General features: G+C 38.2%; 1 protein-coding gene across 2 annotated transcripts; it reads right to left on the reverse strand.

The window, feature by feature from the left end:
- Positions 1-2,830: 2,830 nt before the first annotated feature.
- Positions 2,831-19,290, reverse strand: LOC103476626 (gonadotropin subunit beta-2-like). 2 transcript variants are annotated; one of them, XM_008429104.3, is made up of 4 exons: positions 18,913-19,290; positions 18,546-18,637; positions 15,100-15,218; positions 2,831-3,350 (listed from the first exon to the last, which is right to left on the reverse strand). In XM_008429104.3, exons 2-4 carry the CDS (start codon positions 18,631-18,633, stop codon positions 3,117-3,119), a joined length of 441 nt encoding a protein of 146 aa, XP_008427326.1. In that variant the 5' UTR covers positions 18,634-18,637; positions 18,913-19,290; the 3' UTR covers positions 2,831-3,116. The 2 variants fall into 2 exon arrangements, with proteins under 2 accessions (XP_008427326.1, XP_008427325.1); XM_008429103.3 differs by having other exon boundaries at positions 15,100-15,221; positions 18,913-19,159.
- Positions 19,291-19,505: the final 215 nt, after the last annotated feature.

The raw sequence follows: 19,505 nt of genomic DNA on the forward strand, positions 1-19,505 counted from the left end.
GTTTTCGAAGCTCCACCGTTAAGTTCCAATTTAGTTAGATGTTGAACAGCTTCAAAATGCTGAAAAGCAGTACATCTGGCTGTTTTAAACTGGAATCAGGTATAATTCTTATGTTTCAATAGAGTTGAAGCCATAATAGCTTTATCTCAGCGAAAGAAGTAATAAATGGACTTCTTGAGTTTACGAAGCTCAACAGTTAAGTTCCAAATTAGTTACATTTTGACCAGCTTCAAAATGCTGAAAAGCAGAACATCTGGCTGTTTTAAACTTGTATCAGGTCTAATTCTTATGTTTTAATAGAGTTGAAGCCAAAATAGCTGTATCTCAGCGAAAGATGTAATAAATGGACTTCTCGAGTTTACGAAACTCCACAGTAAAGTATCTATTTAGTTAGATGTTGAACAGCTTCAAAATGCTGAAAAGCAGTACATCTGGCTGTTTTAAACTGGAATCAGGTCTAATTCTTATGTTTTAATAGAGTTGAAGCCAAAATTGCTTTAACTCAGCGAAAAAAGTAATAAATGGACATCTTGAGTTTACGAAGCTCCACAGTTAAGTTCCAATTTAGTTAGATGCTGAACAGCTTCAAAGTACTGAGAAGCAGTACATCTGGCTGTTTTAAACTGGAATCAGGTCTAATTCTTATGTTTCAATAGAGTTGAAGCCAAAATATCTTTATCTCAGCGAAAGAAGTAATAAATGGACTTCTTGAGTTTACGAAGCTCAACAGTTAAGTTCCAATTTAGTTACATGTTGACCAGCTTCAAAATGCTGAAAAGCAGAACATCTGGCTGTTTTAAACTGGTATCAGGTTTAATTCTTATGTTTTAATAGAGTTGAAGCCAAAATCGCTGTATCTCAGCAAAGGATGTAATAAATGGACATCTTCAGTTTACGAAACTCCACAGTTAAGTTCCAATTTAGTTCGATGTTGAACAGCTTCAAAATGCTGAAAAGCCGTATATCTGGCTGTTTCAAACTGGAATCAGGTATAATTCTTATGTTTCAATAGAATTGAAGCCAATATAGCTTTTACTCAGCGAAAAAGTAATAAATGGACATCTTGAGTTTACGAAACTGCACAGTTAAGTTCAAATTTAGTTAGATGTTGAACAACTTCAAAATGCTGAAAAGCCGTATATCTGGCTGTTTTAAACTGGAATCAGGTCTAATTCTTATGTTTTAATAGAGTTGAAGCCAAAATCGCTTTATCTCAGCGAAAGAAGTAATAAATGAACATCTTGAATTTTCGAAGCTCCACAGTTAAGTTCAAATTTAGTTAGATGTTGAACAACTTCAAAATGCTGAAAAGCCGTATATCTGGCTGTTTTAAACTGGAATCAGGTCTAATTCTTATGTTTTAATAGAGTTGAAGCCAAAATCGCTTTATCTCAGCGAAAGAAGTAATAAATGGACTTATTGGGTTTACAAAGCTCCACAGTCAATTTTCAGTTTACTTAGATTGTGGCCAGCTCCGAAATGCTGAGAAGTAGTATATCTGGCTGTATTAAACTGGAATCAGGTCTAATTCTTATGTTTCAATGGAGTTGAAGCCAAAATCGCTTTATCTTAGCGAAAGAAGTAATAAATGAACTTGTTGGGTTTACGAAGCTCCAGTTAATTTTCAGTTTAGTTAGATGTCTTTATCTCAGCCAAAGAAGTGAAAAATTGACTGTTAATTCTCAGCTCTACGTGAAATTTTCCACCTTATTAGATGTTGGACAGCTCCGAACTGCTGAGCAGCAGTAGATCTGGCTGTTTCAAACTGGATTCAAGTCTAAATCTTAGGTTTGAAGATGACATATGCCTAGACGCCAAAAAGGTTTTATCTCATCGAAAGAATTGAAAAATGGGCTATCTGTGAATTCGCAGCTCCACATTATATTTTCCGCCTTATTAGATGTTGGACTGCTCCGAACAGCTGAGAAGCAGTAGATCTGGCTGTTTCAAAGTGGAACCAGGGCTAAATCTTACGTTTCAGTTGATCAGCAGGCAAGAAGCCAAAAAAGCTTTATCTCACTGGAAGAAGTGAATTATGGGCTGTCTCTTAATTGGCAGCTCTACATTCAATTTTCAGCCTTATTAGATGTTGGGAAGTTCCAAACTGCTTAGAAGCAGTATATATGCCTGTTTTAAACCGGAATCAAGTCTACATCTTAGGTTTCAAGAGAATATGCCTAGAGGCCAAAAACGCTTTTTCTCAGCGAAAGAAATGAAAAATTGTCCGTCTGTTAATTCTCAGCTCTACATGAAATTTTCAGCCTTATTAGATGTTGGACAGCTCCAAACTGCTGAGAAGCAGCATATCTGGCAGTTTTAAACTGGAATCAAGTCTAAATCATTGGTCTCAAGAGATATGCCTAGAGGCCAAAAAGGCTTTATCTCAGCAAAAGAAATGAAAAATTGTCCGTCTGTTAATTCTCAGCTGTGCATGAAATGTTCAGCCTTATTAGATGTTGGACAGCTCCGGACTGTTGAGAAGCAGTATTTCTGGCTGTTTTAAATTGGAAGCAAGTCTAAATCTGAGGTTTCAAGAGAACATGTAGAGGCCAAAAACGCTTTTTCTCAGCGACAACCTGTGAATTTGCAACTCTACGTTCAATTTTCAGCATTATTAGACGCGGGACAGCTCCTAAATGCTGAGAAGCAGTAGGTCTGGCTGTTTTAAACTGGAACCAGGTCTACATCTTATGTTTCATGATCATCAAGCCATTTATAAAATGGCTTATACATTGAAACTTATACTTACATTGTATAAATTTATTCATACTAAATACATTGTGCAGAGTGAGTTAAGTTTCAACTTTGTCAAATAACGCAGCAATGCAAGGCTGTTGTAATTTTTTATTTGAAATGACAACATTTACATTTACGCTGTGTTGTTTTACTCCAAAAAAAACAACCCCGAAATCTTTGGGCTGAAGTTGATATTTATTTTATACTGTGGTTGTTGCTTGCATGTACTTATAAGTCTACAACTATTCGATAGTTTTCATATTTAACTTTTAGTTTGAAATGTTTTTTCTTGAATTTTTTTCTCTGCAACCTGCCATTTCTCTTCTAAACATGTAAATTATATACACAAAATTGTCAAGCGTATTCATTTATTACACAGATTAGTGGTAAAATGGGATGTAATTGATGCAGAAATCAGGCTGCAGGCTCTCGAAGGTGCAGTCAGACGTGGCCATGGCGCAGCCGCCACAGTGGCACCTCAAAGCAACTGGGTAGGTGACGACAGGGTCAACTTCAGGCAAACAGTCAGGAAACTCAAATGTCTTGTAGTACAATTCCCCATATGTGCACACATGCTGATACGCTTTGCTAAACAGTATCTTCATGTTGAGATCCTGGAAACAAGCAAATTGAAAAACAGGTTCTTGCGCTATACTGAGACTTTCAAAAATGGGTCACGGAAAGTTGGTTCAAGTGATGGCCGAGTTTATGAAGTCAACTCAAACCAATTAAAAAATCTTTCTGGCTGAAGACTGTTTCTCTATGACAGTCTCATGATGGTCCTTACATGCTAACAGCTTGATTCCAAGGCAGCAGAGAAGATGCTTCTTCTCTGCTGCCTGGGAGAATGTGGCAGGGTGTGGAAAGTGTTTTTGTGCATCTTCTTCATGCCTGACAATGTTTTCTCACATTCAGACCGAGGCTGCAGCATTTCTTTGCAGGGTGGAAACATACGAAACCCACACAGACACAAATCCAGACGCACACATATGCACACTAGCATGTGCATCAACTGTTGGCAAGCACCTCTAATCTAAATCATTCTCTTTTGCTCCTCTTTTAATCATTACCTAGCCCAAAGAGCAGAGATTTTTCTTTTCTTTGTTTCTGCCCTTCATTTGTAAAAGCCTCATTTCAATTATTCTAAGATTTGGGTCATAATCTATGGAGGACCAAAACTGACATAATAAGAAATAAAAGCATAAATATATGTAAGATTTTGTACTTATCTGGTAAGTCACCTGTGACAAAGGAATCAGTGACTATGAATCTTTACAATTAAAATGCGCATCAGAACTAGGTTCAACTCAGGAGGAGCAAGGAAAAAAATTTGTAGAACAAAACATATTACACATTTTGACAATAATAAAACAGAACAAAATAGTCAGTGTTTCATTCAGTTCAGTTTTCAGATCTGAATGTTATATGGTAGCTACCCGGGTAGTGTTAATATATGTAATCCCACCGATCAAGTGGAACAGAAGAAGGTTCTTCTTTGACATCTGCTCTTTTGGATCCTGGCTCGCCGTTCTTCACGCAACATCTCTCAACAACAACAAAAACAACCTGCATATAGCAGAAATGTATTTTACTATAGTGTGATAGTAAAATACATTTAAACGTTTAAACGATAAACGTTCACTTCAGTGAACGTTTATCTTTTCACTCCATGTAGATAAAATAATTTCCAGCTGTGATAACCAATTTTGTCTTTTAGCTCAACAAAACATCACAACATAATATTCACTGAATTGACATATCTTTTCAGCATTCTTAAATTCCGTACAGTGGAATAAATAACTCACTGTCACTAGATGCTTCATCAGTATCAGTATTTTAAAGAAAAAATGCGTAATTTTAGCAGAATAGCCTTTGTGAGTTAGCCGTAAGCATTGCTAATTCACATACAAAGCATCATGTAGAGAACATACATTCTTACCCATAAACAAATTTCAACATTGAAACTATGAAATGAAATTACAATATAACATTTAATACACAATAGTAAAGTATTAGCTTGTGGCTAATTGATAGCTAACGAAGCTAATTATAGCACAGAACTCAACGGAGATTTGCAGCAAGAAAACAAAGAAATTTAATGTCAAAAACAAAGTTCTTCTGGGTCCGGGTACACAGGAATCAAAAATCAAACCATCGATGAAAACTAATTCTTGAAAAAATATTGAAAATAAAACTGAGTTTTGTCAATAAAATGACCACGATTTTTTTCCCCTGTATCTTCTTCTGGTTATTCTAGCCCACATTCTGAGGCATATCACTGTAGTTTTAGACTACTTTGAAGCCATTTACTGCCACCTATCGGCAATGTGGTGTATTACAGGCCTGTAATACACTCCTGTCCTGCATTTTATAGCCTGTAATACACCACATTGCCGACAGGTGGCAGTAAATGGTTTCAACATTAACCCATGTTAACCCATGTTAATTTAACAAATTCATATTTGTTAAATTAACATGGGTTACATATATATTTAGTTTTTCCTTGTGCTTACACATGAGTTTCCATCAAGAAATGTATATATTTTCTTCTTTCATTTCCTCTAACCATGCGTTTTCCGTCAAGAAATTTATATATTTTCTTTTTCATTTCCCCTAAACATGCGCTTTCATCAAGAAAAGAAAATATTTTATTTTTTATTTTCATTATATATGCCCTCGTTCTTTTGTCAATGCCTCCTCTCCTGGTTTTACTTTTCAGTGTTCATCTTCATGTTAATGAGGAGAGCTGCCTTCTATGTCCAGCTCCTCTACTATTGGCCAATAGAGCTTTGGAACCAACATCCTTGCGTCAGACGTTGTGGGACATTTACGTCTTGCGTACAAGAGCAGATCTTTAATGTATTGTGGTGCTATGCCGTTCAGTGATTTATAAACTAACAACAGTATTTTAAAGTCTATTCTCTGAGCTACAGGGAGCCAGTGAAGGGCTTTAAAACTGGTGTTATGTGCTCTATCTTACTGGTTTTAGTGAGAACAGCAGCAGCAGCGTTCTGGATCAGCTGCAGCTGTTTGATTGATTTGTTGGACAGACCTGTGAACTAAAGATAAATGCAGTTGGACAGTTTCTCTAGAGCTCACTGAAACATAAGTCCTCTAATCCTGGAAATGTTCTTCAGGTGATAGAAGAACTTTGTGACTGTCTTTATGTGGTTCTGAAGGTTCAGGTCAGAGTTCATCACTAGTTATAGATCTACAACTCTAGATCTATAACTCTAGATTGTTTCTCTGTAGGTCCAAAGATAACTTCAAATTTGCTTCTGTTCAGTTGCAGAAAGTTTTGGCACATGTATCTGTTTTACGCATCTTATTTCTAATTAATGTGGCACACAATATGGAAGCTATTGAAGAAAATTTTATATTATTTATTATGAAAATTATTTAAAATATTGAATATGACTTGACATTTTAGTAGAGGGTAATGTGTGTCAAGTAAAAGCATGAATTACCACTTTTTTGCCAGTTGGTCGCAAGGCAAGACATTTATTAACATTTGTTTGACAGGAGTGTTTGGTTCGGAAATTTGTTGACAGTCCCTAAGTGGACCTCCGAGCGATGAGGAGGGAGATGGAGAACGGCTGGCCGAAATTAGCGTTCATAAATCGGATCAATCCTTAATTAAGCGCCGCTTGCTCGGTGGATATCCAATATCCAACTCGAAACTAACTTCACTGCAGTCGGTAACACAAGAAAACCACCAGGATAAAGTTTGTTTTGGACTGTTGCCTATAAAGATGGCACCGAACGACTGCGCAAGACGTAAGCACCCCGCAATGTCTGACGCAGGGATGTTGGTTCCAAAGCTTTATTGGCCAATAGTAGAGGAGCTGGACATAGAAGGCAGCTCTCCTCATTAACATGAAGATGCACACGGAAAAGTAAAAACAGGAGAAGGCAATGACAAAAGAACGAGGGCTTTACTTTTCTTGACAAAAACGCATGTTTAGGGGAAATGAAAAAGAAAATATCTTAATTTTTTGTCAGAAAACGTATATTTATGGGAAATGAAAAATGAAAATATATACATATCTCGATGGAAACTCATGTGTAAGGACAAGGAAAAGCTAAAATTTATGCTTTTTTATTTCTTATGTCAGTTTTGGTCTTTCATAATAATCTACTATTAGTATTACCAACAGAAGTTAGTAATAGTTTCTAAAAGCAATACAGTACCTAGTTGTCATGGTTTTTCATTATAGCAGCTGCCTGACAGTAGAAAACAATCACTAGCTGCTTTTCCATTAACCATAGAATTGCACAAATTGAACTTACAAACATAAATTCTCTTAATGGAAACACGCCAAGTCCAAAAAAACCTCACGTTTTGGTAAAAAGTGCAGACAAAGGTTTTCGCCCTGTTTTAACGCAAATGCAGCTGTTGCCATGTTTTACACCACCAAAGTTTGGTGTTTTACACCACCAAACTAAACTGCCTTTTTAAAAATGAAATTTTTGAAAAGTTCTAAATCATAGAAAGCCCACACTGAAACTGAAAGTCATCTTCAAATGACGTTTGAATTTATCAGCGGATGGATTATCTGCAGCATCTTTACACAGTTGAACAAAATGATTCACTCTCCACTGATAGCAAATTTTTTTCTCAATATCACCTGAGAAAGAATTTAGTTGTTATGAAAGAAAAGCAGGACTTGTTCAGCATGAATAATAGTTGCTAACCAGCTATAGTCCCTTAAAGCAACATTGTCTTTGTGATCAAATTGCTCAAAATGCATTGATAACATCATTTCTGTTTTTAAAATGAACCTAATTCATTTTAAGGCAAAAACAATAAAACCATGACTTCTATTCATGAAAAATCCAGGACTTGTATCGATTTGTAACTTTACAAATTCTGCTCATTTGGTTCTAAGTTGTTTGTGTCCAACTTATTCTATTCTTTTTATGTTGTTTTAAAGTTTAAACATCTAAAAAATAAACCCACCAAAATACTTCCACTTTTATAGTCAGTACAGTATGCACTGACTGTAACATACTGTACATTCAGTGCATGTTTTGTGCTAGAGCATTGTTTCTCAACATTTTTTGGGCCAGCGCCCCCTTATCCTTTATATCCAGGTCCAGGGCCGTGCAGAGACCACTAAAGGGGCAGGTGCTCAACAACAAAAAAGGGCACATCTAACCACATTCTAGGACAGAATATTAACAGCCTCTCAGCTTTCAGAGTTTAATAAACAACGATCAATTACAAAATTGTGAGATATACAATCAAAGCTAACGAATATCTCTATATAGAGCATAACACTATGCCTATGTAAGATATTTTATTAGTAATTTCTTTCTGCAGGTCTATTTTGTTATAGGAAAGTATTGCAATATTCAAACCCGCAATTTAGCAAGATATGTAAATCAGAGCTAGACCACCAGACATATTTTGTCTTTATAGAATTACACTATTAAAAATATAAACAAGGGCACAATGCAACCTTTTAGTGTACTGTAATCTATAAAAAAGAGCTGCCTGTTTGCTACACTTGCAGTGTAGATTAAGATGGTCCATTCACGAAAGCAGAGCTGCATGTGGAACTGCAGAAAAATGAAAAAACAAAGGCAAAAATTTCATTGTTAATGCATGTCACCATGAGAAAGGCCTACTGAGTTTTGCTTAAAAAAAACTTAAAAAAAAATTTAAATCACACATTTAACTCATGAAGTTAACTTTCTTTTTTGCAAAACACTTGCGCTTGTCAGAAATCTTTTCTTGAAAGTTTTTTTTGCTTGAAAGTTTTTGTTTGTGACTCAAAGTTTTGCTTGTGATTCTCACATGATGTCGTGGGCAGGACCTAAAATCACAACAAAAGATTTCTGATGTGTGCAAATAAATGTTTATGTTTGGTATAAATTAGTTATTTAATTAAAAAAAAAAAAGTATTTTAAACAAAACTTTTTTTTAAAGGAATCATTACAATTCCAAAAGTTTTGATTATAATTTTATTTTACTTAACTGAGGTTAGTTCTTTTTTCCATTGAATATTTGGGAAACAAATTTAACTTCATACTCTGCGAACCAGACCCTAAACTTAAAGTCTGGGTTGAGTCTTTTCCTACATTAATGACACACTTTTATTACATTCATTATATCTATCATGGTAATTCAGAGTGAGTTATTTTTAATTCTAAATGAATGTTGTTGGACAATTATTTAAGCGTTATACAAGATACATTTACCTAACACTAGAATAAATGAAATGTATATTATGCAGCAAAGGAAATTAGAAGATCGGACATATATCCATTATGGAGATGATCGGTTTTGGACGGTTTTGGACTGATATCATTAAATACAGGGGAGAAGCTTTTAGTTATCTAGCTTTGTTAGCAAAGTCGTTAGCTATCAGCTAGCTAATAGCACAACAACAACAGCCTAATGTCTAACAACAACAGCCTAAACTGTTCTTATCTATCGATTCAGTATTTCTATCATACGATAGAAATACTGAATCGATAGATAAGAAGTTTTTCCTCACCTGGCTGTCTCCTCCCGCTCAGCAGTTCTTCAGAGAAAGGCAGATGCAGAGACCTGTCAGTGTCTGTCGTATTTCATTACCTCTCTGCTTAAACCGTGACTCCGAGCTGAAGCAGAAACGATACTTCAACGTTTTCCGTCATCTGACAAGTAGCAAGTCTACTCCACTTTATTCACCAAAAACATTTTTTTTTAATTCACCAAAAACTGTTCTGTAATCTGGAACGTTCGCTACGTTGAGCTCCAGTTAGCCGCCTTATCTCACTGCACGAGAGGCAATTGCGTCATGCGTCACGGGCAAAAGATCAAAGGTAACAAGGTTATTAGGCTTATTATGTTATACAAAAAAGAAACAAAAAAGCAAATAATTTTGGCACATGTTTTTATGTGTCTGAAGAGAGCCTATAAAATAATAATACCAAAAAAAAAAAATTGACCAAAAGGGCACTTGGGGGCAAGGAGCAAAAAGGGCAGGTGCTCAAGCACACACCCCCCCCTCTGCACGTGCCTGTCCAGGTCCCTCACCGACCCCCACCAAAGAATTTGTAGGCTACTTTGCACTGACTATTATTTTATTATTAATATTACTATCACTATTGTAGATGTTTTGATTTTTATGCTTGTTCTGTATTTATCATCAAAAATAATTTTCCAGAGAACATAAAAGCAATGTGAATAGAAATTATTTTCACAGGTGTCTACAAAAAATGCAATGAATTGACATTACACTTAAAATCGGTAGGCCTAAGAGCAGGCAAACAGAGTGCAAAAAATATTCTTATTCTGTGCCATTTTCTAGTGTGTTAAATATTACACAAAATGAGCAGATAAAAGATGTACAACAACGCCAGTTTAAACTTTGATCTATTTGCAAAACGACTGAGCTCAGCAACATTAAAACATGGATAGAACTGTAATTAATCAGAGCTCTTCTTCTCTTCAGTGTTTCTGTCCGTTTCTGGTGATGCAGCTCTGTGCTGCCTTCAGGAGAATGGGACATCAGAGTATCATCTATAAAATTTCACCCACATGGCATTTACTGTGTAAACCAGAGCTTTCGGTGGAAAAACTAAAGTTCCAGGTCCTTTTAATGCCATACAAATATGAGACAGAATCATGGATTATATCTTTATATAGACCTGTCTGTTGATTTATAGATTACTAGTTTTACTGGACAGAATTTACAAAGAACAAATCTGGTTGTTAATTAAATCCTAATGAGTCAAATTGAAAGTGTCATGGAGTCATCAGCCTCATGACATTAACACTGGCATGAAAAATAATATTGAAGAAACTATAAAATTCATGAAGAAATTTAAATGCAATGGGCAGAAGTGTTCCCATTGCTTTGGACCTAGTATTTTGGCCACAGCTCACACAGCTGAATTTCCCCTTGGTAGTATCAGACCTACTGAGTGTGAGGGCCACCTACAGATGTGTTTCTGATACTACCAAGGGGAAATTCAGCTGTGTGTAAAACTATTAATTATCTGGAAATAGTGTCTGCTTATTCTTGCCATACAAGAATAAGCAGTATTAATTATTGCTCGAAAGGTCTTGCCATACAGGTATATTCCTCTGTATTTACTTTAGTTTCTTAGTTTATTCTTGCATTTTGCTCTTCATTCATTTTCATTTAGTTTCCTTTGATTAGTATTATCCCCTCTTGGTTTATTGCTATGTCCACTTTAGTTTATTTCCTGTTGCTAGATTTATTTTATCGTTTATTGACGCTCACCATCAGTAATCTTCACTCATCACCTAATGTGCCGCCTAATTGTCATGTGTTTCACATCATGTGTTGATTTTTCACTGTTCAGCGTCGGATTCTCTGCTTTTATGCCATAATTCACATCTAGTTCGTCGCTCCGTTTTATGTCCCGCTTCTCCTGTTTCAGAGTTTTGTGCAATGTGCGCGTCATTTTTTTATTTTTGTTTTTTTTAACCCCCTAAGGTGCAGGGCGGTCAGGAAGCATATCAGTGGGGAAAAGGCAGACTGACATAAACATTTTTAAAAATCCATCCATCCATCCATCCAGTTTCTTGCACCCTTGTCCCTTAGTGGGGTCGGAAGGGTTGCTGGTGCCTATCTCACCCTGGTTCACCCTGGACAGGTCGCCAGTCTGTTGCAAGGCCATTTTAAAACAATGGAAACAATTTTGGTATTCTAATTATTGAAATTTAAAAGTGCTGTGGTAGTACCGTTATTCTATCACATCCGTTTCATACCGGACCACTTACAGCGCCAGCGCCAGTGTAAGTGGTCCGGGTATCGTGATTTTAGTAATTACATGTTTATAAGAGAAATTTTCTGTTGTCCTTCCATGGAAGCATGCAGCTTTCAAACGGAAATAAAACACTTTTTAATATAAGCTGCTGCTTTGAGATGATCATAGAACTGCCAAAACATATGTACAAAACTCCTCAATAACACCAGACAAAGTGAATCACAGCTACGTCATCAGCCGGTGTAACATTGAACTGATGCGGTGAAGCTACTAGTAGCAGGAGAACAAAGCTGCGCAAAAAGCTAACAAACACTGAATAGAAGGAGAGCTGCCAGCTGCCATACAGTTGCAGCCAGGCATGCTTTAATGTTACACAATACAGTTTTAGCAAGTTGCTCAAAGTCTAAACTGGTATTGTTGTGCATATAAGGTGTAAAGTTTACCTTCGGCCAAACGCCCCCCAAAGGAATCTCAGCACCCCCCTTTTGTAAAAATTTCCACCAGCGCCCCCTGTCGTCCTCTGAACGTCCCCCGGGGGCGGTACCCCCCACGTTGAGAACCGCTATGTTAGAGTAAGGCGCCAAAACCATGGTGGAAAAATGATTTTGTCTTGGAAAATAAAACTTTCGCTTATTTACTGGGAAGAATGAACTGATAAGGAAGGTTTCTGAGCAAGTGTTATACTTATGGAACTGATAACGAAGGTTTCAGTGAAGATGTGTTTTCTTTTCTTTCCAACCAAAACTTCTTTGAACCAGGTTTGATTTAGGGACAGAGGTCTTTGGCAAGACCCTTTGAGCTATATAGCCTACCTCATATCATGAGACGTCGCCCGGCCAAACAAGGTCTGCGTCAGGTGCTGGGGAACCAGAGCACCTTGATGAAAAATGGGCTACTGGAACAAGACGGAAATGGGTGAGATGTGAAAACATGGCTCTGTTGGAATGCTACTACTCAAGTGACCCTAGTCAGAGGGGGTACATGCAAAGAATGTGGAAGGAATGGTTAGTTCGACATCCCCAGTCAACACTAACTGCCAAACAACTAGTAGCTCAGTGTTGCAACATCCGCAAACGGCGACTGCTATCACAACTTGAGATTGACGAGGTACTACACGGCAAGGGGGAGGAGCCAGGACGCCAGGTCAGAGGGGAATTAACTCCAACTACCTTCCCAGAAACTGGGTGTGTAGCCACAGCAATGAATGAACCACCAAAGCTGAACAAGGCAGCAACTGACCTGAGAGAGAGAATCATGGCCCGAATGAACACCAGGCAACAACGACGCCAATTACAACGGTTGAGTGAAGCCATCAGAAAGTCTCATTGAAGATGTGAATGCAGCATTGAGAACTATCCCTACCAACATCATAATAGAAACCAATGAGCTGATATACAACTCAGCATCAGTGATCCTTGAGATGCTTGGCTATAATTGCAACAATGAGACCCAATACCCACCATGGAAAAGACGGCTAAAATCAAGATAACAAGGAGGGAAGTGAGCCAACTGTCAGAACTTCAAAAGAGTGCAATGAAAAGATCAGTACCTAAGAAGAAGTACAGCCAGAAGTGTTCTGCAGTTGAAGCCAAATGAAGCACTCAAAACTGCCAAACAAAGGCTCCAAGCCTTGGAAAGGTATATGTGAAAGGGAGGCGTCCCACAACAGCAATGCACAGTGGCTAACCTCTCTACGAGAGGACCACAGCAGCCTCCCTGAACAACCCCTGGTAACCATCACTGTGGCAGATGTCCAAGAAAGAGTCTCAGGTATGAAAAACTGGACAGCACCAGGACCTGACATGATCCATGCCTACTGGCTGAAGAAACTCACTGCCCTCCATGAGCGACTGGCAACTCAACTGAACCAGCTGCTACAAAATGGGACTCACCCTGAATGGTTGACTGAAGGGCGCACAATCCTGATTCAGAAGGATCCCTGGATTCAGAAGGGTTCAGTCACATCCAATAACCTGTCTCTCTACAACATGGAAGCTCATGTCAGAGATCATAGCAGCTAAGATAAAGGGCACATGGATAAATACATGAGCACGGCACAGAAGGGCATAGGCATAAATAGCAGAGGAGCCAAACACCAATTTCTTGTAGACCACACAGTCGTTTTGCAGTCGCAAAATCCAACACACCAGCCTGTGCACGGCTTGGATTGATTACAAAAAAGCCTATGACTCAATGCCACACACTTGGAGATGTACAACATAGGACCCTAAGAGCCTTCATTGCAAACTCGATGGGGCTGTGGAAAACCACCCTTGAAGCCAACTGCAAACCACTTGCACAAGTGTCCATCAAATGTGGCATATACCAAGGAGATGCTCTGTCCCCACTGCTGTTCTGCATAGGCCTGAACCCCCTCAGTCAAATCATCAACTACACTGGCTACGAATACCGACTCAAGAATGGGGCTACAATCAGTCACCTCCTCTACATGGATGATATCAAGCTGTACGCCAAGAGTGAGCAAGACATCGACTCTCAGTGACACTCAGTGAGTCGATGTCTCGCTCGTTCTTGGCGTACAGCTTGATGTCATCCATGTAGAGGAGGTGACTGATCGTGGCCCCATTCTTGAGTATATATATATACAACTGTTATATATAAAATTATTTGATAACAAATTGATAACAAATATGATGTCTACAGAAACATGATTTAAGGATTAAAGCTAGAACAACTTAATAAAATTCTATTGTTCTGCTGGTCCTGTCTGTTGACAGGTCAGGTTTTTTTTTATGCTGGATTGTTCCTGAGGTGGATTCCTCCTGTGACTTCGATGGCGAGCCTTCCCACCTGGACTTAGAAAGAACCGGATTCATTCTTTTCCATTTGGAGTCCTGCTGCACCCGGCGGTGTGGTAGGCCTGTATCACTCACATCTTCACACATCGTTGATTATGAGTACTGACTGACATTTTTCATTCTTATTGTTTAATCTAGGAATTTCTGACCTTACTTTTTGGACCAGTTTTTATTTGGAACTTTATAAAGAACTGCTATGTAGGAAATTCTCCTCATGTGAGCGGTGTTGAATTAATTTAACTCCCTTTGTGTGTCATTTAAACACCCCACCATGCTCTGATAGCCGAACCTATTGGCCCATTCATCTAATATACATAAAATACCCTTCTCATCTGTGTTACACCAACATCAAAAAATGATGTAGAGTTATCCCCTTTGAGCTTTTTTGATCTTTAGAACAATATGCAGCCAAGTTGTTATAGAGGTTAAATAGGATATTATTAGGGCTATTTAGTAAAATGGCAGGAAATTTCCTTATTTTATAACTTCATAACCAGTGACCTTTTCTCCTCTGGTCTGTTTAACAGCTACAGTCTCAGATCAACACAACCCTCCAGCTCTGTCAGCAGCGGAAAAAGCAACATTACACTTGATGGGGAAAATATACTACATTTGCTTTGCATTGCCCCCACATAATGACAAAGATACAGTATGAGCTGATTAAATATTAAATTATTATGGGTTATTGCTATATTTGTGTTGGTGTTTTAAGATCTTGTTCAATGAGCCCCTTTTTAACTTTGAGCCCCTACCTCTCCAAAGGTCTCTGCACGGCTCTGATTTCCAGTATTTTGTTTTGTACGCCACCACCCACCTTGGTGGTACAGTGTCCACTGCAGATGGTCGTTTCCACTCTGTGGCAGCGAGAGCAGCCTCTCTTCTCTAGAGATATTGTCTGGTTGATGAGCTGGCAGCGTGGAAGCTGGAAGGCTGCTGCTAATAGAAAAAAGGTCACTCACTCACTCACTCATCACAGATTCCTGTTTGTGCTTTTGACATTACATTAATGCTATTACATGACATTAAAAGTGTACGTAATGACTGTTCTAGAAATCTTAATTTCAGAATACCCGGAATGTTTTGGCCACCTTCATCCAAAACATTCCTTCAAATGCAATGAGAATCTTTATGACTAGATTTGGAGTTTCATTTTTCTGGAGATTTTACTCATTAGTCATTTCAAACCATCTTCTCATTAGATTTTAAAATAAATCTAAATTTGAACTTGTGTTTTTTCTCATTTAGATTTATAATACATTGCAGCATAATCAATGTTAACAAATTTATTCAGTCTCAACACAGCCCTCCAGCTCTGTCAGCAGCGAATTCAGTCTCTTGAATTCACAGTAACATCCATCATCATAGTGAATCTGATTGACCAGAATTTAACTTCAGCTGTCCTCGTGGGATTTTCCTACATGTTACAGTAACCTGAATTCTCCATGCGACCACATTAATCCTTTTATTCAAAGACCAGCCCTGCATACATATACAAAATCTTCAGGGAGAATGAGTGACAGTCTGATGACAATGCACAAAGGTGTGTTTGACAAAAAACAAACAAACAAGCAAACAAAACAAAAAACAATGACAAACAGACCACAACACCTGCTGTATAACATGGTATGTGGGGTTAGATCATGATGCAGCCAGTCAGTTTTTGATTCTAGTGAGTTGTATGCAAATCAACAAAAGAATAACTTTATAAAAATGGAATTCAGAGTTCTGGAATGTCCTAAACTGTCTTAGAAAAACTGTGTCTTCAGTCAGAGCTGCCTGGATTTTTGTGTTTTGTATGTCATCATTAAAACCATCATCATTATTGCATTGAACCTGAGTCCTCCGCTTCCATCCTCCCCATTCTACAACCGCATTTCACCACAGAAGGACCCAACCAAACAGAGGTGAGGATCGCAGTCTGTAAGGACCAGACTTATGGATACAGACCGAGAGAGGCGGATCCAACAGCAGTTGGAGTTGGCCCAGAAGGATTTATACGAGGATGTTGAGATCTTGCCTTCTCCACTGCTGCTGGAGGAACAAGGGCTGCAGTCAGATAATGATCAATTGAAGAACTTGTTGCTCACCCCTCAACAGGACTACTTCACCCCTTCAACAATCACTATGACGGCTTCCACTGATGTTTCCCCGGTGCATCAGAACATCATTTTTGATTTAGTTTCAGAAGAGGATTTTTGTCCACTCTGTGAACAGTTTAAAAATGACTCTTTTATTTTAGAAACAGTTTTTGAGCTCTACGACTCATTCGTTCAGAGAAAAAAATCCACCACACCCACACCCTCCTCGTCTTCATCTGCTCCAGCTTCCACATCTCTCGCAGTGAAGATCTCAGTGTCCCCTGCTGAAGTAGTAGCACCTGCCGCCCCAGTAAGTGGGTCCTCCGCCCCTTCTCCCAGTGACTCCATGGCTCCTTTCAGTGACTCCCCGGCTCCTCCCAGTGACTCCCCGTCTCCTCCCATCGGCCCCTCTGAGCCCTCTACCGGTTCCAGCTGGCTTTCAGACCACCTTCCAAGGCCAGAGCTCCTCCATTGGTCCTCCTCCTGCGCCTCCTCCGGCCCCACCTCTGTGGGTATGCCTCCTGCACCACTGCCATCCTCCAGACCCACTTCCATGGGTCCGCCTCCTTCATCACCGCCCACCAGACTCCTTGCGGCAAACCCCACCCTGACCCACTTATTTGAGACTGAGTTTATTTTGTTTTGTTTTCCTTGTGTTTTTCCTTGAACTTTGGCCCCCCATTCAGCGACCCTCCACAACACCCTGGTTGGGTTGTTTTGTGTTTTTGGATTTTTCTGTTTTGGGGAACCGGCCTTGGAGGGGGAATACTGTAAGGATTTAGTTTTTCTGTGTATTAATTTAGGTTTCTGTGTTCAGCTGAGTCTCGCTGTTGTCCCGTCTACCCCTTGATTGCTCCCAGCTGTATCTCATGTTCCCTGATTACCCCTTGTGTATTTAATCCCACCTGTGTTCTCTGCTCCTTGTCGGGTCCTTGTATATACTGTCATTTGTCGTGTCAGCCTGTGTCTCCCCAGTGCCTGTTTTTTGTTATTGTAATTGCTACTAGTTCTGAGCTCCTAGCCTTCTGCTCACCTGTGCTGCCTTGATTTTTGTATTTTGTATGTCATCAGTAAAACCATCATCATTATTGATTGAACATGGGTCCTCCGCTTCAATAATTTTGAATTTGAATGTGGACAGATAGCCTTATAGTCTGAGAGATTTGGAGAACTTTGGTAGAGTGAACAAATATTATCTAGACATGGGAGGATGACTCCCATAAAACAAGACTGACTGTTGGAAATGAATAAAAAGTGTTGAAAAGACTAACGTCTTGGGTGTGAAAGGGTGTGAAAATGTTGCAAGATATTTATGTCTGACAGCTGCAGCTCATACAGAAAGCTGCTGCTCACTAAAACCAGGAAGATAGAGCACATTACTCCAACACTGGTTCTCTGTATCTCAGAGAATAGACTTTAAAATATTGTTAGTTTATAAATCACTGAACGGTTTAGCACCACAATACATAGTTGTATTAACTATAGCAGATAGTTGATACAACTATCTGCTATAGTTGTATCAACCTTCCAGACATCTCAGGTCTTCTTGTTTTGGTTCTGCTCTGCATCCCCAGAACCAAACATGGAGAAGCAGCATTCAGCATCTATGCACCACAAATCTTGAACAAACTTCTAGAAAACTGCAAAACTGCTGAAACACTGAGTGCCTTTAAATCTAGACTAGAAACCCACCTGTTTAGAGTTGCCTTTGAAACATAATCAATAAAAAATTTAATGATGGTACTTTTGATTGTTGATTCCATGTTGCATGACTTTGAGTTTTTTGTGTTTTATGATGTAAAGAACTTTGAAATGGCTTGTTGCTAAAATATGCTATACAAATAAAATGTGATTGATTATGATATTTTTTATTATTCCAGATGTGTTTTCAGTTGATTTGTACAGGATATGTGTCTCATTGCATGTAGAAAAAGTTTGGAAGTAATTTCTTACGTCATAAAAACCTAGCATTTTAACAGAGATGTGTAAATTTCTGAAGGCAAAATCATCACATATTCTTTCATAGTGTCTTTGAAACACAAATGAGACCTAAAAGTCATAAAACATTTTGTGTCCCACCTGCTATTAAAAATCATCATTTAGCTAAATAATTTGTTAAAATATAAGTCATTATAATGTTCTTGTTGTATAAAACTAGTATTATAGTTATTATGAAGATTACCTGTTGGGGCCAGGGACCAAATGAATAAAGAGGCTCCCAGAAACAAACACACCGTCAGTGAGAACTTCACTCTCTTATCCTGAGCCATTATCCTGAAAGAAAAAACAAAGTGAGGATAATTTTTTTAGTTATTATTTTCACCATCTCATTTTAAGTATTAAACAATGTCTTAGTAAAATATTATTGTATATTTTTGACCCTTCAATTTCTGGAAGTACTGGGTTTAGTAACAGATGTTAAAATAATTTAAAACAAAGTCCATAGCCTCATCATAAAATTTAACTTGGCATTCTCTTTTTGCCACTTCTTCACATTGAGATTTACATTAATGTAAATCGCCCTGCTAAGAATAGAAGCACACACTTACCTCCTGGGTGTCTTCAGGCAGTGTGATGGGGGAAAACGATCCTGTTCTGATTTTATACAGCAGAGATGAGCTTATCAGATCAACTCTGATTTCCTGTTTTGGTACAAGGACGATCCTGTTCTGATTTTATACAGCAGAGATGAGCTTATCGGATCAACTCTGATTTCCTGTTTTGGTACAAGGACGGAAGGTTTTTAAAATCTTTGTTCATCCCAGGGATCAACCTCTCATTGAATAATTTCTACATCCTGGTACACCAAGTATCAGGATTAAGAGCTGCGCCTCGTTCAAGGTCACTAGGACTGTAGCAGAGCCCCTGGGCTTCAGTTCAACCTGATGATATGAAACAACATGACGCCAAGCTATAAATTTAGTAAAACTAACAAGAGTTTGGTTTTTTATACCAGATAGGTATTTAACATTTTTATGTAATTGAAAAGTTGATTTATTTCAGCAGTTCAATTAAAAAAGTGGGTAGAGTTCCCAAATTTTTTGTTGAGTAAGCGTAGCATTACTTCAACATAATTTTACTCAAATCAAAGTAAAAAGTAAAAAGTATCCATCCAAGAAACTACTTAAGTAAGAGTAAAATA

This window comes from Poecilia reticulata, chromosome 15 (assembly GCF_904066995.2).
Source record: "Poecilia reticulata chromosome 15, P_reticulata-male-v2, whole genome shotgun sequence".
In the NCBI taxonomy this organism is placed as follows: Eukaryota; Metazoa; Chordata; class Actinopteri; order Cyprinodontiformes; family Poeciliidae; genus Poecilia; species Poecilia reticulata.

Coding starts and splice junctions, on each gene's coding strand:
- LOC103476626 (XM_008429103.3), bottom strand. CDS start 18,633: ATGGCTCAGGATAAGAGAGTGAAGTTCTCACTGACGGTGTGTTTGTTT. Junction 15,222..18,545: donor TTGGTCCCTGGCCCCAACAG/GTAATCTTCATA, acceptor TTTTTCTATTAG/CAGCAGCCTTCCAGCTTCCA. Junction 3,351..15,099: donor GTGGACACTGTACCACCAAG/GTGGGTGGTGGC, acceptor GCTTGTTTCCAG/GATCTCAACATGAAGATACT.